This window comes from Bradysia coprophila, unplaced genomic scaffold, assembly GCF_014529535.1.
Source record: "Bradysia coprophila strain Holo2 unplaced genomic scaffold, BU_Bcop_v1 contig_561, whole genome shotgun sequence".
Lineage (NCBI taxonomy): Eukaryota > Metazoa > Arthropoda > Insecta > Diptera > Sciaridae > Bradysia > Bradysia coprophila.
Window position 1 is genome coordinate 791,350 of NW_023503807.1, and position 22,103 is coordinate 813,452.

Below are 22,103 nucleotides of genomic sequence, written 5' to 3' on the forward strand. Positions count from 1 at the left end.
AATGATACGATTTGCAGTTGCAGAGCTTTGACGGACGACCAAACATTATTTTATTGTTTGTATTACTTTTATAAAATCTTAATGTTTGTAGGATCACAGTACGTACTATACCTACTTTATGAAATGAACTGTGAAATATATGACCCAGTAAAATAAATTTAATTTTCTTTTAAGTAGATAATCTATTAAGATGTTTTCTTACGTCTCGCCGATCTAAAATCTCAAGTCATATAAATAAACATTTGTTACATTGTAGCTCAATATAACACACACCGATAGCGAATATGTTACACACAATAAAACTCAAGTTGTTCAAATATTCACCGTTGCAATTGCGACTAACGGATGTTATTTAAAACGATGACGTCACAACAGGACGAAAAAGGACAACGAACGTGGCACAACCATGTTTATTGGTTCGTCGTAGAGGGTTGTAACTCCGCCTGTTCTGTATCCCCTCTACGTTCACTACCACTTGTGTATACGATTTTCAATTGTCTTTTTTTTCTACGTTGGTTCCAACCTTACGACATTTTCGAAAAGGTTTTGAGTACTCGTTATTGAATTAAGCTTATCATTTGATTTTGGGGTAAGCAACCGGTCGGTATCTCTCATATTGAAACCAAAAACCATCGAGTTAGACAAGTGCTCATCCTTTTTTCTGTGGTGATTTTGTGTTGGATAAGTTGATTACATATGAAACTGAAAAAGATTCGCCTCGCGCCAATATCCATAGTGAGGATAGCCCCATAATTTAATATTTTTGTGAGATTTGATTCAATTACGAAACGTTTAAGAAGTTTAAGTGGTCTGTGAAAGTGTTGCGTTTGCACGCGACCGATTTTTTGTTCGGACAGAGGTTGTTTGTTGTTGTAATTTCGTATATATTTTTTTAACTCGGTATTTTCCTGCCGTACGTGTCCTATTTTGTTTAATTAAGTTACAAAGTGATTTTGAGATAGTTGTACTTGTACACTGTATGCAGACGAAATAATTTATTCGGACAAAAAGCTGTGTACTAATCCGAAGGAAGAGACAATTTGCAAAACGTATTACACAATGGATTATTCATATTTAAATCAAGCGGCAGCTAGCTTCGATTCAAGCTGCCTGCAAAGTAGCATGGATCCGACAGGATTAGGAAATATGCCATGCACTTACGGTGATTTAACGTCATGCAGTCAAATGTCCCAAGCGGCATATCGTTACACTGCAGCAGCTGCATCCATGGCCCGAACGTACAATCCTGTTGGCACTGGAGTTGGTCCAGGCGGATCCTCAATGAGTGGATTACATCATCCTGGTGGACCTGGTTCGCCGTGTTCCGTTATGGGTCCAAGAAGTCATCATCAAGATGTGCATCGGGCGTCAATGTTTTCATCATCAATGAGTATGCAACGTATGTTTTCCTAATATTTTAGTCTAGTAAATGAAAATTGCGTTTTTCGATACGTTATTGCTTTCGTAGAGGTCTGTGTATATTTGTCTCCTAAATCTAAGGAGCATTTACAATACCATTCTTGGCAAAATTTCGTTTTCACAATTTTATCAATTCGAATTTTACACAACTTTCAACTTGTGATATTTTGAAAACAGTTTTTCTATTGGTGTGTTCAAACCCTTAGCAATCAAGTGTCTATGTTTCGATCTCACGGTTAGACATTTAATGGGTATAAAGTGGTTATAATCCATTTCAAAATTAAATATAAATTCGTTTCATGTTCACCTAATGATGCACGATTTTATTACTGTTGCTTGTACTGTGTAAGAGGGTTAATATAAATACTAGCAACTAGACTCCATTAGTCGGACGGATCAGATCTTTCTCATCCTACACTTCTACGTGTGTAATTCATCCGAAGGCATTCCAAATTTCGATATTGGACGCCATTCACTTAATACGACGATAGAATGTGCCAAGTATTTTTCGAATAGAAGCAAATTGAAAGGGAAATGCTTCGGTATCAATTCATTAAATGAACGCAATTGTACAGAACAATGAAAATGAGTTGGTATGCAATCGAAGCCGGTGCCAAGATTTGAAATGTCTTTACATAAGTGCCAAGCTTAGCTATTTTTTACAGAGACAAGAGAACTAGCAACGAAAACCACGCCTAAATAGATTCAATATTTGTAATACCTAGATTCTAGAATGTCAGTTCTAAATTGTTCTAACTGTTTAAGGCTGTCAAATCGTCACAATTTTTAGTAGCAGGCTAACATATTACAGACCATATTTAAAAATAACTTCCGAGGCTGTATGTAACTGTTAAATTGTAACGCAGCAATAGAAAGCAGGCGTGAGCGACATATAACTCTAGAAATGCCAAGCCGTAAGAACGGTGAATTTATAACTTCCTTTTCTAGGTTAAATTTTCAGACAACTGTAGACAGCCTAGATAAACGCATATTGGTCTCTTTCTAGGGAATGCAACCAGTAAATGTTTTCATACAAAAAAAACAAGATTTTTCGTGATTGACCAGTTTCTTTTTGATGAAAAGATTTACCGGTTGCATACTACTCTCTCTAGTAGCCAAACTACATTTTATTAAGGGGGTAGAGATGTTTGTGAATATTTGCCTCGTTCACACTTTCTTATAGTCTGTTAGCTTTAAGCAGAGTTTCTCAAGCTTACTTTGTCCGCTAATTAGATTTTTTCAATGAGTTGAAATATGATTGAGAGAGAGAGAGAGAGGCAGAGTATTGGTAAATCTTATAATTTAAAATAGAACTTTTAAATATGTCACTAAGATCTATGAATCTTTATGTTAAAACAAATGAAGTACAAGATTTCGATTGGTTGATCAAATAAAGATTGTGCACTTAATTATCGACTATTGTCGAGTAATAATTGTTGATCCAAACTATTGCATCAAAGTCAATTTAACCATTTAAGATGTTCGGTTGAAATGTAATTGCACGAGATTATTAATAGATAAATTTGTCTTTTATACGGACAGGTTATCATCATACAAATTAATAGTTTATCACCGTCTATATCCAAACAGCATACGATTGGATAATACAACAACAATAACAACAAATTAAATAATAACCTGACATTGTAATTGCTTCAATTAGATTTGTCTAAATCCTGTTACCAATTTATGTCTGAATCCATAAACAATACGTTCTAGTACATTGCAATTATGAGCGCTTAGAGAAGCTAATGTGGTTTAGTTTGTGGGCCCGAAACGGTTCGGTATGCGGAAATTCATAATCTATTATGTAAGAGATGGTATGGTTTTCCACGTCATAACTCTGCAATTTCGATTGTGGTGGTTATGAATTTTGATGCTATATGGGTTGGTTGCCATAGAATGCAATTAGGTATATTTTAGAGAAGTACAGTTATATGGGAAGCAAGTGATTACAGTATTCAGTTCAGAGTTTATGCGAAAAATAAATGAATTGAGTTGTAGGTGATTTTGTATTGGTTTGTAATCTTCTAATTGGATTTCATGCATTGATTTGACTATATGGTTTATTAGATCTCCAAATTGTTGTGTTGCAATTTTCGAATAAGAAACATATAATAGATTTTGACGCCGACCATTGTAAGCTAACACATATGTGAAAAGCTGGGTAAGAAAATTTTAGATTAGAACTATTTACTAGGTTTGAGTCTATTTGGTGCGTGCTATTTTACAATAATTAAATCGGTTACTTCTGTATAGTTTAGATTATTTCTTAGTGTTCGTTACCAAGTACTTTACTTGGTTAGATCTTTAAATCGATTCATTTATTCACCATCCAATAAATAATTGTTATTTGGTCAATTAAATCAAACTTTAATACAGAGGGAACCGAGATATATTGTGGGATATAAGACTCAGTGGCAAAGCGATTCTTTATTATGTTAGAGGAAACAAATCAAAACCTTTCGTAGCCATTTTCCAAGGTTCTTCAAGAGATGTGCATAACGACTTGTGTTAAAACTTTGTCTCAGTAAAATTTCACTGGTCCTGCTTCAAAGCATAATTTATTCTTTTCTTATGTCCTTATAAGGGATTCTTTGAAAAACAGCCTACCGAAATCGGACGCATTTTCCAGTGGACTTTTTTATATGTGCCTAGAAAGGACTTCGACCCTAGAACCCAAAACCACTTTCAAAAAAATTCTTCGAAGTTTTTGTGACTGGTGAAAGGTGATCAAAAACCGAAAACTTGCACTTTTCTTACCAATATTTCTCCAGTTACACGAGCCGTACATGGTGGTGCGGGGTATCATTTGAAAGGTAATTTTATGTGCTTTTGGGCCAAATAGGGTCTTATGGGGTTTGGATGCATATGCGCTGAAATATGAGGAGTTGAAATGTTTAAGTGCCCATATTTCATCGCATATGCATCCGAACCCCATAAGACCCTATTTGGCCCAAAAGCACATAAAATTACCTTTCAAATGATACCCCACACCACCATGTACGGCTCGTGTAACTAGAGAAATATTGGTAAGAAAAGTGCAAGTTTTCTGTTGAAAACTTCAACTGCACATATTTCAGTGTGGATTAATTCTAAGACCCGATAAGACCCTATTCGGCTCAATAGTACATGTGATTACCTTTCTAATGACACCCCACAAGACCCTGTACGGCTCGTGTACCCGGAGAAATTTTGATAAAAAAAGTGCAAATTTTCGGCTTTCGATCACCTTTCACCAGCCATAAAAGCTTCGAAGAATTTTTTTGAGAGTGGTTTTGGCTTCTAGGGTCGAAGTCCTTTCTAGGTACCTATAAAAAGTTCCACTAGAAAACACGCCCGATTTCGGTAGGCTGTTTTTCAAAAGAATCCCTCTATATCCTTAAGGCGGAAAGCACACGAACAATTTGGAAGTGATGGGATCGACAATTATGTTGCGTTTTCCATTGTAACATTAAGACTAAGCCTAAGACTGAAAATATTTAAATATAATACTCGTCCACATAACCGTTATGCCAAAATCGATCCGATTTCAAATAAACATCCACATGTTCAGTTACGTTATCAATACCAAATTCACGATTTATGTATTCAACATTTTATCAAAGCAGAATGCACAAAAGCTGCACAAAAATGCATACATTTGAAAAGTATATCTAAGGGAAATAGGTATTTCTGTTGATACACAAGTTGTTTATGGAATCTTTATAGATATGGTAAACTGCACGTATATTTTTTAATAAAATATGCTGGAAATCTCAGGACATATACGAAGAAAACAGCATATGAAATATAAATTCTGAGCTTCCACATTCAACACAAGTGGAATTTTATTCGTTCTTTTTTTTGGTATTTTGAAAGAAATGGAAAGGATCAACAGGAACGTGCAGACAGACCGTTTTATAGAAATTTCTGTAAATTTTTTTTTTTGGCAAATGTTCATAGTCAACGTATACATTATCATACAGAAATGAAAATGTTTTGTAATAAAAAAAGAATCTATGAAAGAAATTAATGGCAATTTTTCGTAGAAACAATTTTTCTTTGTTTCAAATTCACAAAATATGTACAAAATTTAGCCGGTTTGAAAAATGAACAACCATAAACTAAAGTGAAGTAGTAAAAAAGGTCATAAAAATGTAAGACGACTATGTGTATTTTTGCATATTTTATATAATTTGTATGTAAAAGATGTTTATATATGATGGTGTATGGCTTTCTCGGGATGATTGTGACTGCTGCAAAAAGATTTTTCTTTTCTGGATATTGCTAGAGAAAAGCACACTCGTTATTTATGATCCAGAAAGAGTTTTTCCCATACAAATGGAACTAAGTAATTTGAACTGCAATAAAAGCGGAATGAAATACATTTATTTTCTTGTTCTTGTTCTTTTTATTTGATAAATAAAATATGGCAAATGATTAATTAGAAGAATTACCATTAGCAATCTGGCGCGAATTTCAAAAGTTATTAATAGAACAACAAAACAAGGTCACTTTACATCGTTAGACCCAAATTCAATAAATTTTTTTAAAATCATATTCTGTGTAGTAACATTAACCTTCTATGAAACTGCCAGACATGGTCGTTTGTTTAGAGAAATGTTAAAAGCATTGAAGTAAAAGATTTTGTATTAGATTTGTGAAATTTGACAAATTTGGTCATTTTATAGAATTTGCGAAAAAGTGGAATACAATTTGTTTTCTGAGTGTTCTGTGTAGCTTTTGGTCCACAAGAACTTCGTTAAACAAATGAAAACGTAGATTTTTTTTTAAATTTTGGCTAGTGACGAGCGCGTTTGCAACAAGAACGAAACATTTAATTAAAAAATCTAGATTTTCATTTGTTAAACAAAATTAGTAAGGTGAAGTAATTGTTTTGCTCGTGATTACAATAATTATTTAAATATTTTAATTATTTTATCCGTTCTATTCGTCCCACAAATGATTTTTAACAGATTGATGGAATAATCAGTAGTCTTGGGATATGTATGTTTATGGACCTCGGCCTCGTCTCGTTTTTTTTGTTGTTGTTGTCACCGGACGAGGACAGTAGATATTATAACTTCAAATAAAAAAGCTAAGTAACATCATTACCTTATGACACTATCTTCGGCTACAAAAGCACTTTAAAAATCAGTCAAAAACACTCAAAAGAGTAAAAGTGACGCAAGTCCCTGTGCATACTTCCAAAACAACTGATATCGCTGTAGGTGACGCATTCTGCGCTTGTACGCAAAAACTGTAACAGCAAAAATTTGACCAAAGAAATTCTAGAAACAAAATTTTACCAAAGTTTGCGTCACAAAGTGGCAGATGGTTCGGACGTATTAGGACATATTCTTGCCTATTTTAAAAAAATTCTTAAAGGTACTTTACAAGTACAACATATGCCACTTTGCCGCTATGCCACATTTGAAAAATTTGGAAAATTTGGAAAATTTGAAAAATTTAAAAAATTTGAAAAATTTGAAAAATTTGAAAAATTTGAAAAATTTGAAAAATTTTAAAAATTTTGAAAAATTTGAAAAAGTTGAAAAATTTAAAAAATTTAAAAAATTTGAAAAATTTTGAAAAATTTGAAAAAGTTGAAAAATTGTAAAAAATTTAAAAATACTAAATTTAGGAAAAAAAATTGAGGCGAGCAGAGCTTACCAAATACCAAAACCGAACAAATTTGTTCTACCATACCCATCCACACACACACACTTAAAGGTGTTCTTATATGGGACCTATATGGGAACTTCGAGGAGCCCTAGCTCCGAAACGAGGCCGGTTTCCCCCAATTTTTTTTCTGGAATGTCTTAGAATGACGACTAGAATCTACTCCCAAAATTTCAACAAAATCAAAATTTCAACAAAATCTAAAGAACACTTTAGAAGATAGGAAACACGGACGGACGGACGGACTAACAAAGTAACGTAGTATTTTTTCATTTCGTTTAAAGTATTGACCAAAATGTATGGAAATGGGGCTTCTTGGAAGATTTTTTGCGTGGCCAAATTTTAAGCTGCAAGAACGTGTGATAGCTCGTTGAACTCGTACGGACGCCACGTTTTAATGGTAATTTGGAGTCATTTGTCTTTGAATTGTAGAACTTCAATATATGCTGTATATATGGTTCTGCAGTCTACGACAAAAAATTTGTTTTGAAATTTTTTCTAGTAATAGGACTTGCGTCACGGGCGCTATGCTAACGCGCGCCCATGATTAACTGACTAAAGCAAACTTCTTTTATTTCCGCTTTTCGTTCAGCTAATGAATTCGTAAAAAATAATCGCACTCGGCGATGCATATATTTTAATTGTGTTCAAAGTCCATGAGAATTATCCTTACCCATAATTCAATAATTCACAGCAAGAAGTCTACCATAAATCAACTGCCTTAAATGCTCATGGATTTCTTTGTGAACATTTTTATTGAATCAATAAATTATCCACACCAAATACATTCTCATTTTTAGAACTTATTAATTTCAATGAATTGTGGAATAAGACACAGTCGTGCCCGTTTAACGAGAGTGTTATATTTCTCTACTCATTCGACTCATCCTCTTGATCCGCACCAAACTTCGCGTATATATCCATATATTGCTTTGCTATTTGCTAAGCTTTCCCTTTTCAAAAAACAAAAAAATAAAGAAGAAAATACAGTGGCATGAACTTTTACCATCAGCATGGATGATTCGCCGCGTACATTTTAGCGTGCATAAATACTTCTCTCTGTACATCTTTCAGATAAGACCTATACAAGAGCCGTCACATGCAATTAGAATGGCAATCTTTCAACGTTGAGAATGAAGCATGCGAGGGATTTCACTGGATGTGATACTACGTTGTTTACAAAACGTATACCAACATGTTAGATGAAACAAGTACAGTGAATTGGATTCTTTTATTTTTATGAAAAATCATTGTCAAAATATGTTAGATGGATACGTGAGTGGTGTGGTAGCGTCGTTCGTACTGTTGCATTAGCATAAAGTATGAATGTGGTTCGCTGTTAATGAGTCGTTACGTGTTAAGGTGAATATTTCTAAATTTCGCTCCTGTTCCTGAAGGTAGCAAACCACTGTCTCGCCAAGTCAGTACGGTACTTTAATTTGCGAACAGAAAAAACGATTTTCTGATTAAACTTTTCAATCGATGAACAACAAAAACATTGGATAACAGATGTCTAAGCTCGAAAGCAGATATTTTTCACCATTTTCTCAGCATTGAAGTTGTAATGTGTTAGTCTATTTCACGACGATGCGGGTGTAAAAGGGACGGTATAAATACCAAGATCGATAGAATCTCAAGTAAAGCTATCCTCTTCATTCTCCCCTTTTTCGAACTACCACACCAACAAGAAATGTTTTCTGTACATAAGGGGGAACATTAGCGTACGTCTTACACGACGAACTTTGTTGTTTATATACGTGGTACATACACGAAATATATTCGGTTCAGATTCCATTTGAAGCGATTACATAAATAGAAACAAGGCAAAATCGTTCATATTGCACAAAATGGATATGCTTTTTGGGCTAAGGAATGGCGTCGAGAATATCATCTGTTTGAAGGGCTATACCGACATTATCGTGGTGTTGAATTAAAAAGAACATCCGTTTGATATCCATGTGTATATGTTTGTTTTGAACGGTGAAGCACGTGCAAATCATATTTTATTTTTATGATTTAATATAAATTAAGCGATTTGATCCATTTATAGACAATCCAAACATCACGTTAATTACTTTTACTATCGCTTCGTGACAAATGAAGTCTCTCCATTTTATGGGATACTATTGTACGGATTCAAATAGCCTCATAATTGATTTTGACGTCTAATTCAGAACAATATGACTTAATTGTTTGTTTAATTAAAACGGTCCCGTGACGTGGGACATAGTAAAGCTTTTACGCTAACGAACTTTTACCAACTACATCAATCAAATTAATTTCTTTTATTGAGTAAGATCAACCGGTTGCGACGAAACTGTAGCGTTTTACAATGTCCTACGTAAGGAGAATAATCGAACACAGACATTACTTAAAATAAGAAGGCATTAACGATAAGACATTCGACCACTGTTTCGATCTGAGAGAGAATTAAATACGTTTTGCATTGTTATACAGTTCAAAAATACCATTTCTCATCAGACCATGGCCACAGTGGTACTCGATACAGTGCTCTATCGGACAATATACCGATTTGCACACGAAAGAGTCTAGCGAATCATAGTTGAAATGTAATTTCAACTCATCATCAAACTTCCTAATTCGTGGCCAGTCTGTGGTAAAAGAACCACTAACTGAAATTCAGCAAATTCACCCTTAAGGCCTGTCATTGGGAAATGACAGGACAGTTTCCCGAAAATGTATGCAAAAATTTATCACAAAAATTCACCGAAAAAATTCAAAGAAACTCACCTCTTATGCTTTCCATTGTATTCGGGCATAGTCTCTTTAGGTCGCCAAGGCATATTTGAACACTGAACACTTTTTACTCGATGCAAAAACAAAATTTTTTTTTGTTTTGTCGCGACAAAAACACAGAAAATATTTCGACACAACTGTGACACACCGCTACCTATAAGTACTAGAATGAATGTTTGCTGTGTTCACTTCGGTGATAAAATATTTTCATTCAAAAAAGTGTCGGACATATTATAAAAATCATGAAACAGTTGACAAATGGTAGCGTATACATTTAATAATGCTCATCGACCATTTTTTTAAAGCTTTACGAGAGCTCAGCGGACATTCTCTCAACGATGGGAGAGCATTTATTAAAAATTTAGCCTCTCGTAAGACTGCACTGAGCGTAAATGAATGTTCGTTTCTCTTTAGTAAGCTAAGAAGACTTCGCGAAGTCTAATTATTATTCTTTGAATAAAAATATCGGCTGAGGTCGAATAATTCTTCGCTGAGCTTTAACAAACCTCCGCTAAGCTCTAATAATTCTCCGCTAGGCTTCAGGAAGTGTCCGTTAGGCCTAAGGAAGTTGCAGGAAGGCTTATAGGAGCGAATCGGACACTCAGCGGAGATCTGCCAAAGCTAGATTAGATTAGATTAGATTAGATGGGAGGGTGTAAGCCCAGCACCTAAGCCTCAGATGGGCCTGTTGTGCTATTGTACAAGTCTCTTGATCATATGGACTGTGATTTTACATCATATCTCTCCCGACTTAGATTGTTCACAAATCGACCGTGTGTTAACGTCCCATACGTTGTGAATTCTCCAAGCCGTGGGTGGTATGCGAATACCACAACCATCACTAATTGACCTGTACATTTTCCCAAAGATGGCGCTATCAACATTGTCATGTTGTAGCTCTTTCTACTATTGACATTATGTCGATATGGTTTCTTTTATGGAGAAAGCGAATGTTGGGTTTTTTGATATTTCCGACTTTGTTACGGTTACGGCTATTAGTTTTAGGTAATAGCAAGTGTCTAATCACCATAGGCCATGAGTTGCCTCTTCGTATAAATCGCCATGCCACCATGTGACTGAACTCGTTCTGGCGTTGCAGGTTGTAGCGTTTGAATGATTCGTATTTCGTCATATCCCTTGACATCCATACAACGTATCAATCAATAGATCTGTTAAACCTCGCGGTCATTTTGGAGTACAAGATAGTTTCTGTATCTTGGGATTGTACCACAGCAAATTTGTAAAAATTTGCTATGTGGTTTTGGGGTGTCAAATGAGAACCCGAAGCGTTTGTACCTTACCTGCACTAAAATTGACTGCCAGATGCCATACGGCAATGTGTCATTTTCGTACATTAATCGAGCACGTAATTTAGCATTAGCTTCTGGTAGAGTCGATTGTTAATCCGTAAACCGACGCCACGAAGCACATGTTAAATAACAAAGGAAATAACACAATTGTTGATATCGCACAATGAGGCGAGAACGACTTTATTGATCAAAGAGAAAATGACCTACGAGAACAACACTTTGACTTCGTTAATAAAACCTTTAAAATAATTTCACCATTTAAACATTACAGCAAAATAAAAACACCAAAGCCGTAAAAGTTGGCACAGAAATTAGACAAAATCGAAAATGAATTCACACACAGCCACACAAAAGAAACACTTTTAGAGAGCAACGCATAAACACGTCCGTTCTCTGTGACTGCCGTTGTCCAGCCAAATCTGCCAAAGCTAAGTGGATTCTTATTAAATCATAGCAACAATTATTAGGTATCCGCTGATGCTTATTGAGTGTTCGCTTAGCTTCATTGCCTTACTACAACGTGCTAAGGTCTGACGGACTCTTACTGAAGCCTAGCGGAGAATTATTAGAACTCATTAGAGGTTTGTCAAAGCTCAGCGGAGAATTATTAGAGCTCAGCGGAGGTTTGTTAAAGCTCAGCGGAGAATTATTCGACCTCAGCCGATATTTTTGTTCGAAGAGGTGGCATAATTAGACTTAGCGAAGTCTTGTTAGCTTACTAAAGAAGTGGGAGAAGTTACAATTTTAATAAATGTCTACCATCGTTGAAGTGTCGGACACTTTTTTGAATGAAAATATTTTACCGCCGAAGTGAACACAGCAACAACATTCATTCTAGTCCTTATAATAGCGGAGTGTCACAGTTGTGTCGAAATATTTTCTGTGTTTTATCGCGACAAAACAAAAAAAAACTTTTTGTTTTTGCATCGAGTAAAAAGTGTTTTAGTGTTTAAATATGCCTTGGGGACATAAAGAGACGGTGCACGAATACAATGGAAAGCATCATGGGTGAGTTTCTTTGAATGTTTTCGGTGAATTTTTGTGATAAAATTTTCCATACATTTTCGGGAAACTGTCCTGTCATTTCCCAATGACGGGCCTTAACAAATACATCAGAGGATTTTCTTTCGGAAAATCGTTTGTCAACGACGTTTACCCATATCCGCCCACTCGATCGAAATTTTGGAAATATATGAGTAGGATTATTGGGCGTTCGGACAAAATAACCCCGGACGAAATAAATCCGGACATAATGTCCCCTGGACAAAATAACCCCGGACAAAATAACCCGGACAAAATAACTCCGGACAGAATAACTCCCAAATAAAAAAAACGATATAGTTACTCGAATATTTTCAATACACTCAATATATTCGAATATTCATGAGTACATGGTCGATATGTTCGAATATAGTCGAGTACATAGTGGATGTATTCGAATATATTCGAGTATCTTGTCGAATATATTTGATATATGCGAATATAGTCGATATATTCGAATATAATCGATCATGTTTGCTATATGCGAATATAGGCGATACATACATACTAGTATGTAGTCGATATATTCGAATATAGTCTAGTTCTTAGTCGATATATTCGAATATAGTGGAGTGGAGTACTTAGTTGACATATTCGAATATAGTCGTTTATATTTGATATATGCGAATATAGTCGGTATATTCGAATGTAATCGGGTATATAGTCGATATGTTCGATGATAGTCTAGTACGTAGTCGATATATTCGAATATAGTCTAGTTCTTAGTCGATATATTTGAATATAGTGGAGTGGAGTACTTAGTTGATATATTCGAACATAGTCGTTTATATTTGATATATGCGAATATAGTCGGTATATTCGAATGTAATCGGGTATATAGTCGATATGTTCGATGATAGTCTAGTATGTAGTCGATATATTCGAATATAGTCTAGTTCTTAGTCGATATATTTGAATATAGTGGAGTGGAGTACTTAGTTGATATATTCGAATATAGTCGTTTATATTTGATATATGCGAATATAGTCGGTATATTCGAATGAAATCGAGTATATAGTCGATATGTTCGATGATAGTCTAGTATGTAGTCGATATATTCGAGTATAGTCTAGTTCTTAGTCGACATATTCGACGATAGTCTAGTATATAGTCAACATATTCGAATATAGTCGAGTACATAGTTGTAGTCCATATATTCGATGATAGTAGACATATTCGAGTATAGAGTCAATATATTCAAATTAATAGTCGATATATTAGAATGTACTTGAGTATATAGTCGATATGTTCGAATATACTCAAGTATATAATTGATATAATTTAATAGATTTTATGCTGCGCCGCAGGCCGTGGAAAATAAAAAAAAAATAAAAAAGCGGGGTCGAGGGGCGGCAGCCCCCGCAGAGGGGGGTGAAGGGGGGAGTATCCCCCCTTCAATGTCGTCATCATTTAGTCCAGGGGTTATTTTGTCCTGACCTGATCGGGGTTATTTTGACCGGGGTTATTTTGTCCGGGTTATTTTGTCCGGAGTTATTTTGTCCGGGGTTAATAAGTCCTAGAGCCGGATTATTGATCGAATCTATTACTTCATTTGATCTAGCAACTTTCAACAAAGAGTGAGACGAATAATGATAAGAAGAAGAAGTCGGTAATAAGAAGATAATTTGACTACATACGAGTTATATAGGATCTCTAGGACTCTACAGTGTTTAGGATTTGAGGACTTAGGATTTAGAATTTCGACTTTATTTATTTAAATTTTTAGTTTTATAACATTGATGTGTTCCTGTGCTAGTAAGACTTTGCTAGAATTTGTTTCCTTAAGATACCTTAAACCCAGATGGGCCATGAGTTAACAGCAACATTGTATTTGTCAAAACGCATCCGCAGCAACTTAATCCACTTTTATTGCTAGATATTTGCAGCGCTTTTTCTCTATAAAAATAAATTATTTTTGCCATACTTTTTGCTCAAAAAATATTAACCTTTTTTTTGCATTTGCAGCCGGTCTTCCATACAAAGTGTATTCTGGTCACGATTCGGTACTAACAGAAAAACGGAAACAACGTCGTATTCGCACCACATTTACATCAGCACAACTAAAAGAACTTGAGCGAGCGTTTCAGGAAACCCATTATCCGGATATTTATACCAGAGAAGAAATTGCTATGAAAATTGATCTAACTGAAGCTCGTGTACAGGTACGATTTATTATCCAACAATTTGAACATACGTTTCGAGCTCATAAGCAATAATTTATGATCCAAAATGTTTTTTTCTTTCTCCGCTCTTTCGCTGTGTTTTAATAATCAAAAACGTTTGAAAATATGAAATTACACACGGTCGGAGTGTGTGGAAAATTTTCCATCACTTTCTATATATGAACGCTAGTGCTGGTTTCATGTATGTACATTCAACATGGTTATAAATAGAAAACTCAAATAACAGAAAATATTTTCTGATTCCTATGGTTTTGGGAAAAAGCAACATATTTCAATTAAAATGTTACATCATACACACACCTCATATATGAGAGCGTGTGCTAAAGCTGGACTTCGCGAGCTCGGCTTAAACCGCATAAAACACACACACACCGAAAACATATTGCATTTTCTCGACAAAATTCGCGGCAATATTTATTTTCATAAATCGAAAGTTTTATGATGGCAAAGTTGTTAAAATATTCGTTTGGTCGACACTGTGGAAAATTGTGTGGAGGAAAATTGATGCGGGTTTTTGGGATTATGTGTGTTTTTACACCAGAGCTATATATACGTGTGGAACGTGTGCATACTAATTACGTTTGTTGCAAGAATGTTGTTCAATGAATTTTAGTTTGGAGCTCTGATTATTTTCCAATTAAATTTTCGAATCAGCAATTTTAGTTTCGTATGCCATTCTGTAGAATATATATATATGTTTCTCCGGTCGAATGTTTGAAACGCCAATTTTGAGCTTGTCCTCCTTCTCCTTATTTAATTTTTAATTTTTGATTCTCCATGAGTTGAAAGTTATGTTTTTGTTTGATCTCTCCATTCTCCCCAGTAAAAAAAAAATTAAGTGAGACTTCTCAAAAGCCTAAATCGAACGAATTCAGACTTCTCAGTCCTCAGCTTCATACAAAATTTTCCTCACTGAGACAGTGAGAAGTCTGCATTCGATCGATTTGAGGGATTCTTCTGAAAAACAGAAGACCGAAATCGGACGCATTTTCTATTGGAATTTTTTTTATGTGCCCAATAAGGTATTCAACCCCAGAAGCCAAAACCACTTTCAAAAAAAATTCTTCGAAGCTTGTGTGGCTAGTGTGAGGTGATCAAAAACCGTAAACATGCACTTTTCTTACAAAAATTTCTCCAGTTAAACGAGCCGTACAGGGTCGTGTGGGGTGTCATTAGAAAGGTAATTACATGCACTTTCGGGGCAAACATGCACTATTCTCACAGAAATTGCTCGAGGCACACGAATCGTACAAGGTGTCATTTGAAAGGTAACTACGTGTACTTTCAGAGCTTAAGGAAGTTTGGTAGCATTTACTATGAATTATGAGAGAATGAAATGTTTAAGTGCTTATCGTAGATGCTACCAAACTTCCGTAAGCTCTACTTCTCCTGAAAGTGCATGCAATTACCTTTCAAATGACACCCCACACGACCACGAACGTTTCGTGTATCTCGAGAAATTTTTGTAAGAAAAGTGTAAGTTTTCAGTCTTTTTAGCCCCGTACGAAGTACGAAGGGGCTTATAGGATTACGATGCCGTGTGTAATTGATGGAATTCGAAGCAGACGGTAAGGGCAAAGTGTTTGCCTATGTTCATAGATAACGAATCCGCAATAAAAATTTTGTCCGTCCGTCCGTCCGTCTGTCACGTCGATATCTTGAGTAAATCAAATCCGATTTCAAAAATTTTTTTTTCCCTGAAAGATAGTCAAAATAGTGAGGCTAAGTTCGAAGATGGGCGATTTTGGGTCGACCCTTCCGGAGCTGGGGCCCAATAAGTGCCTAACTGTTTTTCGACGATATCTCCAGACATTTAAGCACTACACTTGTAAGTGATACGTCAAATGAAAGATATTTACAATACCGATCGACAAAAAAAAAGTTTATGAAAATTGGATGACCGACTCGTGAGTTAGACCCCTTGGTGTGAACTCCGTTTTTGCTTGTAAGTTGGCCAAATTTGAACGTATTTAGATGGAGTTTGCTTTATTAGATAGGTATTGACCGTACCAATCAGGGAAAAAAAAGTTTATGAAATTCGATTCACCGGAGCGTGAGCTAGGTCTCTTGGAGTGAGCTTATATGTGGCTACTCGGCCGTACAGTGAAGGTGGTGTTTTTTGTTAATATCTCGAGTAAACTTTGACCGAATTTCAAAATTTTTTTTTGTTTGAAAGGTACTAACGAATGTAAAGCAGCCGTACTACTTTCCACCTCCTAACAAAATGGCCGTCGGCCGCCATTTTGGATTTTTGTAAAATCAATATAAATCGGTGAAAATGATACCTACTTAATTTTAGGTCAATTCGAAATTTGTGTTACATTTGAAAGGAACGTCGTACGGGGCTTCGTAATTGCGCTATGCGCAATTTTTAAGACGTACACATTTCATAAGAATTTTACTTTACTGGCGTTTACGGGCGCAGTAGGCTTACGGTAAGAGTAGGGCGACGGACGAACTAGGGTCACGTACGCAATAGATGTACGGGTTTGTACGGGGCTCAGTCGCAGCAAACGCTCCGACTGTTCTGACGGCTCGTTTCGGTTGAAAACTTTAACTGTACATATCTCAGTGTGGATGAATTTTAAACCCAACAAGACCCTATTTGCCCCGGAAGTACATGCAATTACCTTTCTAATGACACCCCACACGACCCTGTACGGCTCCTGTAACTGGAGAAATTTTTGTAAGAAAAATGCATGTTTTCGGTTTTTGATCACCTCACACTAGTCACACAAACTTCGAAAAAAAATTTTGAAAGTGGTTTTGGCTTCTAGGGTCGAATGGGCACATATAAAAATTCCAATAGAAAATGCGTCCAATTTTGGTCTTCTGTTTTTCAGAAGAATCCCTCTTTAGGCTTTGTGAGAACTTTTTTTTACTCAGGTTCCAATGTAGGAGGAACCCTTCGTTGACCCATGGATAGGGAACAATCAAGACCAAATCCTAATATATGCAGTGTTGTTTGGGAATGCTTTGATCTAAATGAAATTGCAAAATTACGAGGAAGGTGGAGTAAAGTTACTGTTTCGTATCCAGTCCTTTGAATAATCACACTTATAGAATGTATATTATAGATAACATCAAGACCAAAATTTATGTTCTCACACAATTTTCTCCAATTTCTATGACTGTAGCTGGGTGAATTTCACAATTTCACATCTATTTTTCCACCAAATCAAATAATTATCAGATTATCACCCTTAATTCGCATCCGTTCCACTCTGACATTCGATACAGTTGTTTTCAGTGTCAATCCTCTCAAATAATAAAAACAAATCATTTATTGTCGATTCAACATTTAGTCGACCTCATCCGCATTTTGATCTCTTTTTTATCTTCCACTACATCATGCTGTTTGTTGAACAGTCACGTGGCAAACATGTAATGTGAAGTACTCGAGGAATTCAGAATATAAATTTCTGGGGAAAAAAAAAATTACAGTGACGTGCCGGTATAGATTTGGATGAATTGAGTGGCATACAATTTCTGTTTAGGGTTGGCAAATGATAGTATGGTTTCCACAGAACGAAAGTATTTCTATTCGTTTCACATAACTTATAAAATGAGGGCACAATAAATGCAACGCTCTGATGTATAGTGTTACACTTGCATTAAAAATTGATTCATTCCACAGAACGTTCACAGTTCTGAATTAATACCAACGTCTACCAACGAAAATACATTGCCGAAATGGGTCGCCAGACATATATTATACACTAGATTACGCTGGTTGTTGTTTCATCCACTGAAGTGGAAAACTTACAATTAGCGCCATGAATAAAATAAAATATAAATTTCATGGTGTCGTAAATATCTATTTTGTGCATTCTCTCCACTAAAATCCCAGTGCAATTGAATGTTAGTTTTGCTGTTCAAATTGGATAGCTGAAACCATATTTTAGTCATAGAGAATGGGTATTACATAATATGGTGTGCTTGCTGACCATTATAAAATGAAATCGGACAGAGTGAGTGGTACATACCAAAACGTGTGTATAAATCCAAATACGAAAATGGTGTGCGGTGTAATCACGTTAGACAAGTCTCAAGGGTTTCCAGGTATGACCATAATTTTTAGGTTGCTATGGATTTCGATTTTGCTGCTAAACTATTAATTCGACCATCCATCACTATCGTTCTCCTCAGCGTGCAAGCTTGGTGTTGCTTGCATAGATATATATCGGTATATACTAGCTTAGACCATTAAGGGTATTCGGTGTTTTTATGTGGGGTTTACAGCTTTATGTTTTATGATCCAAAACAAATACTTAAATTGAAACCCTTTCTTTCTTCCGTTTCTCAAAAATGGACAAATTATGCATGACGTATGTATCTGGGAATCTTAATCTCTCATTCGAATGCACACGTTTTTATTGTCGTGAGAAGTGTGTATCAGGTTTTCTATTTCTGTGAAAAATTCTTGGACTGTGAGTGGAAGTAAAGCTTATTAGGTTTAACAATTAAACTTAATATTGAGAACGGGTTTTTTTTTACTTGTAAAGGGACCATTCCTAAATTACGTAACGCGTTTTCAGTGATGTCGTCAATATGAAATCTTAAATAACTCGAGAAACGCGCTCTGTGACGTTAAAATTCTGCTTTTTCCTCATGCATTTAGGGGGAATGTTGGATGATTAAAACATTATTTTAACGTTACAGGTCACGTATTTCTCGAGTTATTTAAGATTTAATTTTTATGACAACACGGAAAAAGCCTTAACAATAAGTTAACATTGACATCGTATGTGGAATCCCACAAAAACCTCAAAGAGGAAAAGGTGACGCTAGTGTGGTAAAAATTAAAATTCCAAAACATTTGATATCGGTTTTGGTGACGCATTCTGCGCCTCAACGTAATCAATTTTTACCAAGAAAATTTTAACAAGAAAATATGTCAACTAGAAGTTTAGCGATGAGATTTTACAACGAAAGTTTTACAAAAAAAATGCGTCACAAAGTGGCAGATGATTATTGTCGTATGAGGGGTTTCCTCAGCATCTGCCACTTGTGACGCATTTTTTTTGTAAAACTTTCGTTGTAAAATCTCATCGGTAAACTTCTCGTTGACATATTTTCTTGTTAAAATTTTCTTGGTAAAAATTGATTACGTTGAGGCGCAGAATGCGTCACAAAAACCGATATCAAATGTTTTGGAAGTTTAATTTTTACTACACTAGCGTCACCTTTTCCTCTTTGAGGTTTTTGTGGGATATCAGTTGTTTTGGAAGTTTTGGGTAATACTTAGAGTTAAGCACTCTACAAGTGACAATTTATCCCAAGTCTACATACCGTACAATTACAGAGGATTTTTTTTGGTTCGGAACATTTTGAGACATTTTCGAATTTTAACAGTCATCGATGTTCCCAGTCAATTAAGTTGTTTCCACTTATGATATTTTGCGCCAAGTTATCAAACACTGGAAATCACTTAATGCACTGGGTGCGTCGATGGACATTAAAACTCTGATAAATGATCTAAAATTGTGTTTTCTTAAGTTGAACATGCAGTATCGCCTAAAATATTTCAAAAATATGAAATTTCAAGATAACCGCCGTATTCTTGAAATGTCGATAAAAGTTTACCGTCAACGAAACTGTACAAGTGACACTTTATCCCAGCTCTCTACATGCCGTATAGCCGGAAATATCTCAAAAATACGAAATTTCAAGATGGCCGCCATTTTCTGGAAATATCGAAAAAAGTCTTCCGTCAACGAAACTGTACAAACGATACTTTATCATAACTCTCTACATGCCGTACAGCAGGAAATATCTCAAAAATACGAAATTTCAAGATGGCCGCCATTTTCTTGAAATATCGAAAAAAAAGTTTTCCACCAACGAAACTGTACAAGCGATACTTTTCCCAACTCTCTATAGCCGAAAATATCTAAAAAATACGAAATTTCAAGAAGGTCGCTATTTTCTTGAAATGCCGGAAAAAGTTGTCCGTCAACGAAACTCTATGATTATCAATTTACTGCAACTGTGTATGTGCCATATAGGCCTAAATACAATAAATACAAAAAATGCAAAGAATTTCCAAGATGGCTGATTTCCACCATTTTGTTGGACATTCTAACCCTAAAACAAATTCCACATTGAAACCTGAAACCTGAAATTCCAAAATGATCCAAAAATTTTGCGAACAAACAAATTTTTCAAATTCATAATTTCGCGCACATTTTATATGAAGCACGGCAACACTGATCTACTACACAATCATTATAATAGCTGTCATATTTTTGTCATATGAATGAAATAATGGCTTTCATATAAGTGTGTTTTTTGGTTTTTTGCATGAAAATGTTTTAATTAAATTTACAGAAATTAAGTAAAAAACTTCAATAAAATTTATTGATTTGCCGATGAAAAAGTGTTAAGATTGAATTAATATAAGCTTTAGCAAAAGTGCGAGCGCAGTTTTCGCAAACAGATGTAGTGGTTCGATACGTATATCAAACCCACAAGAAACATTTCTATTAACTCGAATATGGAGAATGTGCTGAAAATGTGTGAAGATGCTTCATTTCAAGTGGTTTTCAAGTGGTGTTTTCTCCGGATGTGGACCACCGTTTTTAATGATCTATAGCTCGTTGAACTCGTATTGACGAGCACTTTCGTTTGAACATAATTTTTTTTGATTTGGTTCAGTATGGAAAAATTAAAATGTTCGCCTATATAGGTTCCTTAGTCTCCCGTTGGTTTTTTTCTTTTCTTAGGGAGTCGACTAGCGTCACGAACCTCCGCTATCGCTTCGGTTCATGATTACATGAATTGGAATGAAACTGTCGGGTCCAGAGGACTATTTTCAGGAATTTAATTCATGAAAATTCTTACAAAATTCCTTCAAATTATAAATATTCAGGTATTTAAAAAAAATTAAATTCCTAAAATTAAGATCTGGTTCTCATAGTTCGTTCACTGTACTTCTTTATTGACAAAGGAACTCTCGACCATAAATGCCTGAATTTAGTGTATTGCTTCGTTTGCATTCAAATGAAAATTAAAGTTTAAATAAGACATGTCGAAAGTTTGAATCATCGATATAATATACCGTAGATAATGAGACACGAAGAACGAAATTATATCGATGGTTTGAATGTCAACGTCGGTCAAAAGTGAGGCGCTAAATGATTTTATTTCGACTGACTTTACAATTTATTTATAATTTATAACAATTTGTCCATTTCGAGATTTAATGTTAGAAGGTCTCCGAAGAGCTACGTCTACTGTAAAATGTAGTCACTTTAGGACTGATCTTGGAAAAAATGCAAGAATTTATCTCAAAGATGGAATGTTGACGGTTGAGAAAAGAAATATCCACATTAATACGAATTTGTTTGCATTCAACGTTTTTATGATGAATTATAGATGCCGTGATTTTCTAGGAGTGACAGGTTGGTTTTGTTCTGCCACACAACGACACAACAATTTTCTTCTTACGTTGGTTTCACTATTTAACAACCAAAAAAATGAAAATGTTTTCCGAAGCTTGATTGTTGTTGGTTGTGAATGATGAGATGTCATTTCTATATTTTACTTTTTCATGATATTTATTTAGAGCGACTCTGTCGAGTTGAGTTGATAAATTAAAATTTCTGGTGATGTGACAGTTTTCTTCGTTGAAGTGGTTCTTGGGTTCTCCATTCAATGCCACTTTATTATTTCTAATTTTGAGAGCGAGACTGGCACCCAAGACATACCAATGAAAACGGTGGTTCTT

At 35.2% G+C, this 22,103-nt stretch overlaps 1 protein-coding gene across 2 annotated transcripts in view; it reads left to right on the forward strand.

Moving 5' to 3' along the window:
• The first annotated feature begins 545 nt into the window (after positions 1-545).
• The window catches only part of LOC119083173 (paired mesoderm homeobox protein 2B-like), a 40,180-nt gene continuing 18,622 nt past the window's right edge, over positions 546-22,103 (forward strand). Inside the window, exons 1-2 of one of the 2 annotated variants that reach the window (XM_037192834.1) lie at positions 546-1,390; positions 14,157-14,353. In XM_037192834.1, coding sequence (XP_037048729.1) covers positions 1,060-1,390; positions 14,157-14,353 — 528 coding nt within the window. In that variant the 5' untranslated portion in view covers positions 546-1,059. Of the gene's footprint in view, positions 1,400-14,156; positions 14,354-22,103 lie in introns of both variants that reach the window. The other variant, XM_037192833.1, reaches the window with a different exon arrangement.